Below are 15,161 nucleotides of genomic sequence, written 5' to 3'. Positions count from 1 at the left end.
TCCATGCTCCCAATGCAGGGGACCTGGCTTTCAATCCCTGGTCAGGGAACTAGATCCCACATGCCACAACTAAAGAGTTCACATGCAGCAAATAAAGATCCTTCATGCGGCAATGAAGGCTGAAGATCCTTGCGTGTCCAACTAAGACCTGATGCAGCCATATATATATATATATGTGACGTTGCAGGAGGATTCTTTAGCATCTGAGCCTCCAGGGAAACCCCCATTAAATAGATATAGATATAAATGTGTATATATGTATGTGTACAATGTCACGAACATTCAGAAAACTAAGATCATTGCATCCGGTCCCATCACTACATGGGAAATAGATGGGGAAAGAGAGGAAACAGTGTCAGACTTTATTTCTTTGGGCTCCAAAATCACTGCAGATGATGATTGCAGCCATGAAATTAAAAGACGCTTACTCCTTGGAAGAAAAGTTATGACCAACCTAGATAGCATATTCAAGAGCAGAGACGTTACTTTGCCGACTAAGGTCCGTCTAGACAAGGCTATGGTTTTTCCTGTGGTCACGTATGGATGTGAGAGTTGGACTGTGAAGAAGGCTGAGCGCCGAAGAATGGATGCTTTTGAACTGTGGTGTTGGAGAAGACTCTTGAGAGTCCCTTGGACTGCAAGGAGATCCAACGAGTCCATTCTGAAGGAGATCAGCCCTGGGATTTCTTTGGAAGGAATGATGCTAAAGCTGAAACTCCAGTACTTTGGCCACCTCATGCGAAGAGTTGACTCATTGGAAAAGACCCTGATGCTGGGAGGGATTGGAGGCAGGGGGGCAGGAGAAGAAGGGGACGACAGAGGATGAGATGGCTGGATGGCATCACTGACTCGATGGACATGAGTCTGAGTGAACTCCAGGAGTTGGTGATGTACAGGCAGGCCTGGTGTCCTGCGATTCATGGGGTCACAAAGAGTTGGACACGACTGAGCGACTGAACTGAACTGATGTGTATGTGTGTATATATGTGGTATATATGAGTTTATATGTTTGTATGTATGTGTGTATATGTGAATACGTGTGTACATACGTGTATATGTATATGTGTGTGTATATGTGTCTGAGTATATGTGAGGTATATATGTGCATATGTCTGTACATATGCATATGTGTGTATACATGTGTATGTTTTTGTGTGTGGATGTGTGTATATGTGTGTAATGCATGTGTGTATATATGTGTGTATATCTATATATGTGTGTACATATATATATATCAAGAATACATTAGTATATGGAGAAAAAAAATTAAGTCATTCTCCCCCTCATCACTCCTAACCCCACTCCCCAAGGCCCCGTTAGCATTTTCTGTGTTCTTTCGGAGAGGCATCTGCCCAAGTCCGTCTATCAGAGGTAGGTTGCAACCACACGTGGCTGTGCACCCCCACGCTTTGAAATATATTTCCCAATCTGCTTCTCTTCTGTTCAGAACTATCGGCCTTGGTCTTTTGAATGGCTGCATAGTATTCCATAATGTTATCCCATCATCATTTCAACTATTTCTTTCCATCATCATTTCAGCTATCTCTTTCCGTCATCATTTCAACTCTCTTTTTTTAATTAATTTTTATTGGAGCAGAGTAGCTTTACAGTGTTGTATTAGCTCTTGCTGTACAGTGAAGTGAATCAACCATACGTGTACAAAGATCCCCTCTTTTTCGGATTTCCTTCCCGTTTAGGTCACCACAGAGCGCTGAGTAGAGTTCCCTGAGCTATACAGTAGATTCTCATTAGTTATCTATTTTATACACAGCAGTGCATATATGCCAATCCAATCTCCAAATTCCTCCCATCCCCCACTGTCCCCCTTGGTCTCTATTTCTGCTTTGCAAATAAGTTCATCTGTATCATTTTTCTAGTCAACTCTCTCTTATTGACAAAGATTTTAAATATTTGCATCTTTGGGGCCATAATGACTGCTCTTCTCAAATATCTTTTTCTGGAGGTTTTTAAGGGTGCTCACTGCTGCCAACATGTGGACCCAAGAGACAGGCAAGAAGCAGAGACAGACAGATGCATGAATGGACAACATCTTCTACTGCCTGCAACCTCCTCCTCGGAACTCAGCTTCCCCAGCTGCACAGAGCAGGACTCCCACTTACCTCTGGCTTTGAATTCTCTGGGTATCCCTGGTCCAACCCCAAAGGCCAGAGACAGGAGCGTTCTGGAGCTCTGGGAAGTAGAGGCCAGGGAGGCCAGGGCAGCTGGCAGCCAGGTTCAGCCAGAGCCCAGGACTGACCAGAGCTGAGTCAGAGAGCAGTTTTTTCTCCCTGCCTGTGGCAGCCCCAATGCCCTGCCTGGCACCCCAGTGGCTTGGCTGGGGCCCAGCTCCCTAGCCAGATGGTAAGGGCCCCAGGCTCAGGAACTAAAATCCTAAAACAGCCTCCAGGGACTTCTGGGCACCTGGCCCTCTGGTGTGGGGTCTGAGGGATGCCCTCCTCCCCACCCAAGTGTCTGGGAAGGGGTGGTTTCCCCACTCCCCATTTAGGAGTGGAAATAGCCAGAGCTGGACAAGAGCAGAAATGCATAGGGCCGTGGCCCAAACGAGCTGCCCAGGTGGGAGGAGGCAGTGGGAAGCCAGAGCCAGGGAGGTGGGGTCCAGGGCCACCTGCCAAGCACGGGCCAGGTGCCCAGGGACTCGGGGTGTGGCCCCAGCCCCCACTGCCTGACCCTCAGACAGCTCTCCCTGCTCTCCCAAGGGTGCCTGCCCCCACCTGGGGGCCCTGCCTTGCCCCAAGCCTCTCACCAAGCCTGGCTCCCTGACACCAAACCTCCTGGTAGACTCTACCTGTGCCCAAGGAGCCACTGGGAAACACTGACCGGCTCATGAGCCTTCCGCTGGACTTGGAGTCCATTTCCAGAGTTTCACCATGACCTCTGAGGCCCTGCTGAACAGCCCCAGCTCTCCACCTGACCCCCCGACCCCTACCTCCTCAGCCGCACACCTGCTCCAGCTTCCTCAGTCTCTCTCTCACCCCCAGCACCTTTGAGTTTGCTGTTCCCCTGAAGAATCCGCCTGCCATGCAGGAGACCCCAGCTCTATTCCTGGGTTGGGAAGATCCGTTGGAGAAGGGATAGGCTGCCCACTCCAGTATCCTTGGGCTTCCCTTGTGGCTCAGCTGGTAAAGATTCTGCCTGCTAATGCAGAAGACCTGGGTTTGATCCCTAGGTTGGGAAGATCCCCTGGAGAAGGGAAAGGCTACCCACTCCAGTATTCTGGCCTGGAGAATTCCATGGACTGTATAGTGCCTGGGGTCTCAAAGAGTCGGACACGACTGAGAGACTTTCACTCTCACTTTTCAGCCTGGAACAACCCTGTCTGCCCAACACCTGTGCATACCGTCTGCCTCCCCTGTCTAGCTCCTTACAACCCTACTTGCGTCCCTAATGGCCTCTTTCTCAGAAAAGATCTTCCCTTTCTAAAGGAGACGCCAGTCTTTCGGCGAGGCCTTCTCTTTGCAGTGGCGTCTCTTGTTGCAGAGCACAGACTCTAGGCACACAGGCTTTGATAGTTTGGTGCACGGGCTTAGTTGCCCTGTAGCCTGTGGAGTCATCCCAGACCAAGGACTGAACCCCTGCCTTGGCAGGTGATTCTTAACCACTGGGCCGCCGGGAAGCCCCCCCTCGTAGCCTTCCTGCACTGCATCTGTCCTTGTTTGCTCCATCTGCTCCCCACTAGAACAGAAGCTTTCAAGGCCAGGCACGCCATGGGGCTGGCCAGGGTGGTGACAGAGTATGCTGGCAACTTGCCCAGATCTGTCCTTCATATGTGCTCATCAGTGTGAACACACATGATGTGTTCAAGCCCCTCTACAGCCATAAAATACAGATCCTATTATCACCATCCCCCTTTTATGAAGAAACCGAACACCAAGAAGGTAAGTCACTTGCTTCAGGCCACGCAGCCAGCAAGTGGTTTTGAACAAATGAACTCCTGTTTCAGAGATGTGGAAAGGGAGGCTCAGAGGGGTGTGAGCGTCAGTAGGGTGGCTGAGGGTAAGCCCAAGGCCTCACTCTGGGAGCTGCTGCTTCTCCCCACCACCACCACCACCACACTGCATCCACATTGCCTTGTTGCTGCCTGGTGGGAGGGCAAGGCTGGAGCCCAGAGGCCGGTTAGTGAGCGCAGGGAGGCCCAGCACCAGTTACGAGGTTGCCTCGTAATTAAAGACGCATGCATCAAAGACAGCGCCAAGGTACAATTAAATATTCATTAAACAAGGAAAAAATAAATCCAGAAGGTAAAATGGGTTGGCGCACTGTGAGGAAAGGAACACAAGAACATGTCCCCACAAGACAAGTAACTGGCTCTTAAAACAGCCTCGGGGTTTCCAGACACCAGTAAAACCATCAGCACCCTTTGACCCAAGCGCTCTCGGCATCTGGGAACATGCCCCCAGGAAGGAGCCCAGGAGGAAACAAAATCAGGAAAGTGTGTGACGTTGCTCCTAACCAAATCCTGGAGACGCGCAGATGTCCACCAAGAGAACCCAGCTGTGCTTGTGGACAGAATCCCCTCACCTGGGCTGCTCAGTCCAGGACTCTCTCACCTGCCTCACCTTTAACCTTTACACAGGCTGTTCCCGCCACCTGGAAAGCCGGTTCCACCTCTGCTCACCTGGCTATCGCCTAACCATTTGTTTAAAAGGAAAATTCCATTTTTTATTCTATTTGTTTTATTCTGGGTTGCGCTGGGTCTTCTTTGCTGCACTCTGGCTTTCTCTAGTTGCGGTGAGCAGGGTCTACTCTTCGTTAAGGTGCACAGGCTTCTCGCTGCGGTGGCTTCTCTTGTGGAATACGGGCTCTAGGCAGGTGGGCCTCTTGGGCCCACTTCTTGGGCAGCTCTTGGGCCCTAGAGCTTAGGCTCAGTAGTTGTGGTACGTGTGCTTTAGCTGGTTCGTGGCACGTGGGATCTTTCACACCAGGGATTGAACTCATGTCTCCTGCATTGGCAGGTGGAGTCTCATCCAAGGTAACACCGAGGAAGTCCGCCTAGTCATTTCTTGGCTGCAGCTAGAAGTCCTTCTCTCCCTTCCTCTCCCCCGTGGGAAGGGCAGGTAATGGGCAGGGTCCTTCTGTGACACCCCAAACCACCCGACCGGTGCTGCTCCCTAGAAGCTTGACCACACTCATAGTAAGTACTCTCCCTCTCCAAGACTGTAAGCGCATGGAGGTGGGAACCAGAGCTGCCCGGGTGCTGCCCAGACGAAGAGACCTGTGCTGGGAGTCGTGTCTGGCAGTGGTGCCCGCAGGGCTCAAGCCCGGCATATTCACTACTGTGTCCCGGAGCCCCACACGGTGCCCAGTGCGGAGATGGCTCTCAACAAACAGTGGCTGGATGCAAGGTGCTGATGTGATGCTGGGGGTTCACTGGGCAAGCAGAACCCCTGAAAGTCCAGACCTGCTTTCATAAGTACACAGAGACACACACGCACTGCGATGCTCAGCAAGATAAGCATCAGCTTCATCTTGGGTGAAGTCACTGAGATTAAAAACCCATCTCAGTAGTGGTGATGGCTGAACAACTTGGTGAACAGATTGAAAACCACTGACTTGTTCATTTCTAAAGGGTGAATTTTACGATGTGTGAATTATGTGTCAAAAAAAGCTTCATCTGTCGACTTCTCTGCTGGTCCAATGGTTAAGATTCCAAGCTTCTGCTGCAGAGGGGCTTGAGTTCAGTCCCTAGGACAGCTTAGTACATGCCCTTGCCAAGGCTGATGGAAGCAGCCAGAAAGTGACTCTGTCCATTGTGAGGCCATGAAGCTGCTAACGTCTCTGCTCAGAGGCAATCGCCCCATGTGGCCCACACTGTTTTTTGTCCACTTCAAATCCTTTCTCCCTGAATAATAGAATCATGGCCTTTTTAGTTAGACACAAGACAGTGTGGAATAAAATCAATGTTTCCCATGTGACTAAGTTCTGGCCAATGAGATTTCAGCATAAATAATACATGGCAGCTTCCAGAAAAACTTTTCTCTTTTAAATGTATTAATTTTTGGCTATGCAGGGTCTTCCTCGCTGTATGGGCCTTCCTCTAGCTGCGGTGCCTGGTGCCTGGGCTTCTCGTTGCAGCGGCTTATCTCAGAGCACAGACTTTACAGCACGGGGGCTTCAGTAGTTGTAGTACATGGGCCCAGCCGTTGTGGCTTAGTTGCTCCATGGTATATGGGCTCTTCCTGGATCAGGGATCGAACCCGTGTCTCCTGCATTGGCAGGCAGATTCCTTACCAGTGAGCCACCAGAGAAGCCCCAGAAGAATTCCTTAAAAGACAGCTGCAGCAACTACAAATTGGCACTTGACGTGGGTGCTTGCCACCTACCTCTACAAGGATTAAACCCTGTGCTGCTGCAGCTGCTGACCTTTAACATCCCCTGAAAGGAGTTTAGGGTGGAGAGCAGAAATGAGACACTCTGTGCTTGGGGGGAAATACTGGCAGGACAGGTCTCCAGATGGTTAAGATATTTTCAGGAGCTGATTTTACGAGCCCAATTCTCCTATCTCCTCATATCTAGAAAAGCACTAAAATCCTTCATGATGATGACTGTTTATCGTGACTAGCGGGAAAGCTTCATCAGACTAGCAGAAACCTTCTAGAAAAAATATGTGTTTGATTGCATGTACTCTTCCTTCATCAGAATCACATATATACTGTCCTTCCCTCCTACCTCTTTGGAGCAGTTTCTCAGAGTTATCTGAGGTACCGTCTCCTGGGCCACAGTCCTCATTTTGCCCCAAATAAAACTTAACTCATAACTCTCACATTTTGCAATTTTTTTTTAAGTCGACAGCTAGTAGGGGCCTTTTTATCTCCTGTTCCCCATTTCCTCCATCCTGCTGGCTGGATTTTGACTGTGATAGCTGGAACTCAAGCAGCCACCTTGGATTGTGAGGTAGAAGTCACTTGTTAAATTTGGCTGAGCAACAAGATAGAATTAGCACAGGGTGGGAATAATCATGGAGCTGCCCGATGTTATCAGCCTTCCCACTGCATGTCTGTGAGCTAAGCCTCTATATTAAGTCACTGGTATTTACATCACTCTCAAGAAAGTCGAGTTCTAATTCAGAACCACAGTAGTCAAATGTGCTTCGCTCGTGGCTCAGGAGGTAAAGAATCTGCCTGCAATGCAGGAGACCTGTGTTCAATCCCTGGGTTAGGAAGACCCCCCTGGAGAAAGGCAGGGCAACTCACTCCAGTATTCTTGCCTGGAGAATCGCATGGACAGAGGAGGCTGGTGGGCTCCAGTCCATGGCGTTGCAGAGTCGGACACAACTGAACGACTAAGCACAGCACAACACATAGTCAAGTTTATGCTGAAACAGTGGGGACCGATATCCAAGAAGCTGAAGAGAAGATAGCTTTCTCTCTCCCTCCCTGCACTTCTTCCCAAAACACATGTTAAGCAGGTTACCTTATCTGTGTTAAATTCAAAAAAAAAAAAAACAACCCAAGCTCAAACGGGAAGAGTTGGTGCTAATATTAATAACACAGCAGGGGATTCCACGGCAGTCAGTAGTTCAGGCTCATCTGCTTCCCCTGCAAGGGGCACGGGTTCAGTCCCTGGTCAGGGAACTAAGATCCTGCATGTCGTGCAGTGCATCCTACATAAGCGGAAAAAAATAACTTAGCAGACAATATGCATGTTTGTGAACACCACAAAAGCTGTGCATTTACACAGATGGTACTCAAACTGGTCTAGAAGTTATAGACACACATGTACATACACACACTCCTCTGTCACTCCTTGATGCCTGTGCAGCTAAATCCCAACCAAGATCAGCAGGGTGTGTTCCCCTGGGGCCAGTAAGCCTCCAGGGTTCCCAATCATGGTGCCTGCATGGCTGCAGCCCAAGCCTACTCTAGGCTAGAGATGCTGGGACCCCCTCCAACCCTCTCTTGATATCAGAAGCTCAGGTTTGATTCTCTCAGAGATGACAAAGATTTCCCCCAGAGATATCGTCCCAGCTCCTTCAAGTGAGCCTTCGAGTGCCAGGCAACCTAAGGAGAATACTGGGGGCCTTGCCCTAACAGCATCACTAGCCCCATTATACTGATGAGGAAACTGAGGCCCAGGGAGCCGCAGGAAGTAATCACCAAGGACAGGTCTGGGATTTGGCCTCTCTGCTACCTCCCAGCTCTTTCCCTACCAACATGCAGGCTGAACGGTGCAGAGCAGGGGTTCTTTTTCGTTTTACAATCATTCATTGAGCACTTACTGTGTACTAAGCACTGTACCAAATGCTTTACGTAAACCGTCTCATGTGTTCCCCACAATGACCCTATGAGGTCAGTTGGATTATTTTCACTCTAAAGATAAGGGAAGTAGGGTCAGGACTTCCTTGGTGGTCCAGCAGTTAAGAATCCGCCTGCCAATGCAGGGCACACGGGTTCAATCCCCGGTCCGGGAAGATTCCACATGCTGCCGCAACTACTGAGCCTGTGCTCTCGAGCGTGGAAAACGCAACTGCTGAAGCCTGCACACCCTAGAGCCCGTGCTCCGCAACAAGAGAAGCCACCACAATGAGAAGCCCGAGAATCGCAACGAGAGCGCAGCCCCGGCTTGCCGCAACTGGAGAGAAGCCTGCGAGTAGCAACAGAGACCCAGCATAGCCAAGAAGGCTGCTGCCGCTGCTGAGTCGCTTCAGTCGTGTCCGACCCCGTAGATGGCAGCCCACCAGGCTCCTCTGTCCCTGGGATTCTCCAGGCAAGAACACTGGAGTGGGTTGCCATTGCCTTCTCCAACAGCCAAGAAGAAATTAACTTTAAAAAAAGATGAGAGAAATGGGGGTCAAGGAAAACTAAATAGCCTCCCCAAGGTCCCCAGCTTCTCAGCAGCAGGCAGGGATTCACAGGTGGTCTGAGCCCGAAGTCTGCTGACCCACTCTGCTAGGATGCTTCCCGGGTCAGGGAGGGGGCTCATCTAGAATTCTGGTAGGACCATAGGGGTTCCTTGAAACTTTTAAAGAGCGTGTAGGTGTCCATGTGTGTACACACACGTTCAGATGTGTGCTTTGTAAGGAAAGAGGCATTGCTTTTAGCAATACTTCAAAGGAATTTTTGGCCTAGAAAAGGCTCAGAATCGCTGGTATTGAGCAATATTCTTGACTATCTGGATTTTACTTACCAATATGCCAGTCCTCTGCAGGTACCCAGGGATGGCTGAACTTGCCTCTTTACTTGTACACTTAAAAGGAATAATTAGGGTAAACAGGCTTCTCTTGTAGGTCAGTTGGTAAAGAATCTGCCTATAAGGCAGGAGACCTGGGTTTGATTCCTGGGTTGGGAAGATACCCTGGGGAAGGAAATGGCAACCCACTGTAGTATTCTTGCCTGGAGAATCCCATGGACAGGGGGGCCTGGCAGTCTACAGTCTATGGGGTCACAAGAGTCAGACACAATTTAGCGCCTAAACCAGCACCACCATGTCCGGTGGATGTTGGAGGTCTGGCTGACTGACTTTAACACTGGCCCTTTGACCAACAGCCCAGGGGGGTCACACCCACTGCTGTCAGGTGGGCTTGAGCAGTTGTGGCACGGGGGCTTAGTCGCCCCACGGCATGTGGGGTCCTCCTGGACCTGGGGTCAAACCCGTGTCCCCTGCATTGGCAGGTGGATTCGCACACCATGAGATGGCTGATCTCAAGCACTCCTGCACCTGGAGCAGCTCACAAGACACCCCCAGCCCCTCGGCCAGCAGCCAGGGCCACTGAGACCGAAGGCCCACCTCCACCCACACCCAACCCTCATCAGGCTGTCCAAAGGGGTCACCTTGGCCCTAGAAGACCCCTCACCCTGCCGTAAAGGCCCAGCCAGTGGCAACGGGATCCTGGAGGGGACACTTCCTCTCGGAGGCCTCACTGGACCTCAGCCTGTCCAGACATGAGGTCAGGAGTGGAGGAACAGAGGCAGCTGAGTGGCATCGATGGAGACTGGGCTTGCCCTGATGGTGAGGAGCTGCCAGGATGGCCTGAGGTCTGCTGGGAAGAGGAATAGGGTGCCGGCCCGCAGGGGCCCCACTTGGCCAGCAGACTCCAGGCTCCGAGAGCCCAGCTGCCAGCTCAGACACTCACTTCTTTCTCGGGCTTGTGGAGCCTCCAGACCACTCACAGGGTGCACACAGTGACGTCTACATACACCTCTGTGTCCTCATCTGTACAACAAGAGAATTGAGAGATGGTGTCTGGAAAGAAAGGGACTTCCTGCCATCCAAGCCAGGACAGCACTGTGACCTAGGGCTTGGCGGGGACAGGTCACAAGGGCTTAGGAAGCTGGAGGGGTGGTCAGCCCTCTGTCCTGCCCCAACCCAGGACTCCTGAGCGGTGACAGGTTGTGGAAGAGAACTGAGGAGACAAAGGTCACTGGGTGAGCTGGCTCAGGCAGGCTGAGCAGCTGGGACCCCTGCAGGGAGGCTGGCCCCCTCCCGAGGACCCTCCTCTCCCACCCCTTAGACCTCCACCCAAGCACCCCCGGGACTCACCCTTCCAACACCCCCAGGTCCCGTCCCAGCCCCCACCTCCTGGACACTCAGTCATCAACCCTGCCCCACACTGGCCTCTCCTCGGCCTCCCGCCTGCCCCTCTCCAGCTCTACCTGCACAGAGGAGTCCAGGTATGAATCTGACCTGTCACCGCCCTACAGACATCCTTCGCTGGTCTGAAGGGCCCGCAGGGTGAAATGTAAGCAGCTTACAGGGCTTCAAAAGCCTCCCTGCCCTCACTCAGGTGCTCCACCACCTTGGGGCTCTTCTGCCCTCTGTAACTATGGCCACATTGTTCCCACCGCCAGGCACACCAGCCCCACTGCCTCAAGGACTGTGTCCTTCAAGATGCCTTTCCTTGATCTTTCCTGAGATCTCTCAGCCTGCTTTAGCCAGCTCTGAGCTGCCCTGAGCCTCCCCAGATGGCCTGAAAGGGCAGGGAGAACCCCTTGGAGCCTGGTGCTGATGGGGCCCAGGGCGGGGCTATAAAGCTCGCCGAGGCCAATTGACTGGCTCAAATCCAAACTCCTCTTACGTGTCTGGAGGAGCCAGGTCCACTTGTTGAACCTCTCTGTGGTATAACAGTTCTCACCACCCAGGATCGTGTGAGGATTTTTAGCATACCTCAAGCATCTGCCTCCCTTAGACTATGAGCTCTTTAACACAGCTGGTGCCTAATAAGCCTGCTTCCAAGCACAGGGCTTTCTGAGGACAAGATGCAAAGGCCCAAGGGCAAGGCCTGCAGACAGAATGCTCCTCAGCCTCAAGCCCTGCTGGCCTCCCTGACTCTCAGCTCCTAACAACATACAACACACTCACTGCAGGGCCAGCCTTACTAGTGTCTCCTCTCTCTCACAGCTTACCTAGACTTTGCCCGCGGGGACCCTGCACCACCCATCACCTCCCACCCCTGCGGCTGAACCAGCACTGGCTCTGCCAATGGAGCCCTTTCGGCCCATCAGATGGTCCCAAGGTGCCAGGGGCCCTTCTTGGGATGTGGGTGCTCCCAAAAGGGGGGGATGCCTTGGGCCAGGTTCTACCCTGAGGTCTGCAGTCAAAATGAGATCGGCCATCATCCAGATATCAAATGCAAAAGGTCACGGGCCCTAGCCAAGCTCGGGTCTATCCAGAGCCTTTCCCGAGGAGCTCCCTCAGCAGGACCGCTCCTTCCCTCACTCTTCAGACCGCTGGCCCTTTCTCAGCTTGTAGATGGATGCTTCATGACACCTCCCTCAAGAGGCCTTCTCTGACTGTCTAAGTTAAATCAGAGTCCTTTATGAGTCCCCACTTCAGCCTCTGCCCACTACCCTCACAGCTGGACTGTCAGTGAGGCCTGGCCTTGGGCAAAGCAGCAATTCAAAACCAAGAAGACAGACATAAACCAGAAGTGTTTATTGCAGAAATCTGGCCAAGATTTCAGCTGAGTGATCACAGGCTAGGCTGGGGCCCTCTGCCCAGGACTGGGCAGGTGAAACAGGAAAGGGCTGGAGGAGGATATCTGGGCTCCAAGCCTCAGAGCTGTGAGAGGATGTTGGGAGCCAGGGTGCAGGTGAGGCCTGTGCCATCTGGCTCCACATTCAGGGATTTGACGATGCCGTCCTCTATCACCATGGAGAACCTGCCAGAAAGAAGGGCCAGGCCACGTCAAACAGCCTGGGCATGGAGGCTGGCAATGGAGTCAGGCAGGGTAGCAGGCAAACCCCCAATGGGGACCCTCCCACTTTTACCTCTTCAGTCGGTGATTCCCAAAGAGAAACACCAGTGAATCATCAAGTAATAAATCTGTCTCCTGAAAGGAGAAGCAGAGGAAAAGTAAGGAACCCCCAGAACAGGCCAGGTCCCCTGGCCGCTCCCCATACTGGCCGTGTCCCTCCAAGTCCCTGCCTCCAGGATGGAAGCTGGGAGTGCACTCACCTTCCCAAAGGTCCCATTGGGGTCTGCCAGGAGCCGAACCTGAGGGGAAAGCAAAAGTCACAAAAAAACCTCCACCTTGGCCCCAGATCCCCTGCAGGATCCACAGCTCACCTTGCCCTCTGCCTTGTGGGCACGTCCCCACTCTTCAGTCACAAAGACATCATTAACGGTCAGACATGCCACCACCTGGATCCCCTTGGCCTTCAGAGCGCCAGCCTGCTCCACAAACCCTGGCAGGTGGGTCTGGGGAGGAGAACCAGAGAGTCAGCAGGTGGGTAACAGCCTCTGCTCCTCAGCCTACCCTTCGTCTCCAAGCCCTCCTCATTTCCCAACGCCAACAGCTTTGATCAGACAATGAGAAATGGGTAAGCCACAGTTCCTTTTTGCTTCCCTGGTGGCTCAACAGTAAAGAATCCACCTGCCAACACAGGAAACGCAGGTTCGATTCTTGCACCAGGAAGATCCCCTGGAGAAGGAAATGGCAACCCGCCCCAGTCTTCTTGTCTGGGAAATCTCATGGACAGAGGAGCCTGGCGCGCTACAGTCCATGGGGCTGCAGAGAGTTGGCACGACTTAGTGACTAAACAGCAACGACTAAGAAGCTTGAATCCAAATTCAAGTGTTCCTTGCTCAACACCATGAACGTCCCGTGAGCAGGACCGTCTCATTTACCCGGGTCCCAAGTCCCTTCCACAGCCCCGTCACCCAGCAGGATCGATGAGAGGCATTGCACCACCTTTTCTCCTACATCCCTACACTCAGTTACCACTGATTTCTTAAAAACCTGATAAGCTTCTTTAACTGTCGTATCACCTACGTCCCGTTGGTACAAGCGGTCCCGGGACCATGCGGGACTCGTGAACAACATAAACATGCACATAAGATCCCAACTGCGCAGGCCTCACCTTGGAACAGCCAGGGGTAAAGGCACCAGGGAGGCCAAACAGCACTCCCTTCTTGCCTTTGAACAGCTCTGCCAGGTTCACCTTGTTGCCGGGCTCCTTTTCAAATACTTCCACCGGCGGAATGGCATCTCCCACCTAGAAGGAAGGACTCCAAGGTAAGGGCAGGGGCAGGGCCGCAACAGCGGGGTGGGGGTGCCCACCAAGAGCTGAGCAGCCCTGCCTGGTCCTGTGGAGCCAGGCTTGACAGCCAGCAGGGAAGTCCACCGCTGTCAGAGATTTCAGTGGCCCCTTTCCTGCGACTGCCTGGTTACCCCACATCCTCCAAGTTTCAAGGTGGCCCTATTCCTCTTAAGGGCCAGTCTGTGACCACAGAAAAAAGGAGAGACGGCCTCTCTGGGTGTCACAAGAGGTTGAGTAAACAAGGTGAGTTACAGGAAAGAAGCGGGACAGAGGGGCAGGAGGAGGCCCTGACAACACGGAGGGAGAGGACGCCGGGCACAGCTGAGCGTCCCACACTCAAGACGAGAAAATCAGAGGGTAGCAGAAGGTGGGACGGTTGGGGAGCAGGGTGCAGGTCCCTACATCCAGCAGATATGAGTACAGAAGGACTCCCTTCAAGGGAGAGGGATCAGCGTTCCTGGGAGTGTGTGCGGGCTTCACGGGCCAGAAAAAGTAGACAAAGGTGGCAAAGGCAGGAGTGAGGGTAGAGCCTGGAGAAACCCAGCAGTGGGTTGTAGGATGAAGTAGGAGGAGGGGCTGTCAGAAGACTGTGAAGCAAGGGGGAGCCCCAAGGAGCTGGGGATGGTTCCAGAAGATAAAAGGGCTGAACAACTCAGCAGAAGGGTGCAGCGGGAGAGACAAAACAGGGTTCTAAGAGACGTCACCTGTTTCAAAGGATGGGGTGAGAGTAATACCCAGTAACTTGACAAAAGCAGCGGAAGGGCGTGTAGACGAGCACGTATAGGGGTTAAAAACGGTAAAGGAGATGGTTCCATAGGCGGGGGAAGCCATCGCACGCCACCTGAAAATGGTGGAGACTGGTCACAGGCGTCCCAGAGTGGGTGCGGCAGGGAGACGAGGGGAAGGCCCCAAAGCCTTGAGAACTGTAGAGGAGATGGGGCACGAGACCCCTAAAACTGGCGATATCGTTGCAGCTACCGGGGTCTTGTTGAAGGAAACAAGAGGAACGGACGGCGGGAGGAGCCTCTATGGCAGAGGGAAGGTAAGAAAGACGGTGACTCTCCCAGAGACAAGCGGGACGAAGGGGCGTGCAGAAATGAGTGGAGTTGGGTAGGCAAAGAAGTCAGGCCTGGCTGGGCCCGCGGTCACCTTGATCGGGGCCATGGCTACAGCAGCGCTTCTGAAACCTCGGACCCCGCCAAAAGTCCACTCGAGGATTCCTTCCAGGCACCCTTGGGCTCCCGCCGCTGTCACTGACGCACCCTCAACGATGGTCGCCCGGGACACCACCGAGCCGGGTCTGCAGCCCAGGACTCGTAACCACCGCAGACTCATGCCAAGTCAGAGTCAGAACAGCCCCGCCCACACCTCGAGGCAGAGGTAGAACGCTGGGCGGAACCGGAGCGCTAAGACGCAATCCTGCGAAAGACAGGGCAAAAAGTAGAACGGCGCATGTTACCCGGCCACCCGCGAGGCGCCGCCACCGCGCAGGCGCGGACGGCGCACGAATGGGCGGGGCTTCCGACCCGCTCGGTATTAGGGGTGGATCACCGGCGCGCGTGCGAGCGGGCGGAGCTTATTTGCATACAAGGCCGGGTTGCCGCTATTTCGATTGTATAATTTACGGATTGGGGCAGTATTTCCATTTCTTAACCGCAAGCAAGT

At 52.9% G+C, this 15,161-nt stretch overlaps 1 protein-coding gene across 1 annotated transcript; it reads right to left on the bottom strand.

The window, feature by feature from the left end:
• Positions 1-11,874: 11,874 nt before the first annotated feature.
• PRDX5 (peroxiredoxin 5) lies at positions 11,875-14,983 on the bottom strand. Its single transcript, XM_052662059.1, has 6 exons — positions 14,646-14,983; positions 13,317-13,451; positions 12,523-12,654; positions 12,412-12,450; positions 12,225-12,286; positions 11,875-12,115 (listed from the first exon to the last, which is right to left on the bottom strand). Exons 1-6 carry the CDS (start codon positions 14,829-14,831, stop codon positions 12,010-12,012), a joined length of 660 nt encoding a protein of 219 aa, XP_052518019.1. The 5' UTR covers positions 14,832-14,983; the 3' UTR covers positions 11,875-12,009.
• Between the last annotated feature and the right edge of the window lie 178 nt (positions 14,984-15,161).

The sequence above is a fragment of the Budorcas taxicolor genome, chromosome 25 (genome assembly GCF_023091745.1).
Source record: "Budorcas taxicolor isolate Tak-1 chromosome 25, Takin1.1, whole genome shotgun sequence".
Lineage (NCBI taxonomy): Eukaryota > Metazoa > Chordata > Mammalia > Artiodactyla > Bovidae > Budorcas > Budorcas taxicolor.
This window is presented reverse-complemented; position numbering and strand designations above follow the sequence as displayed.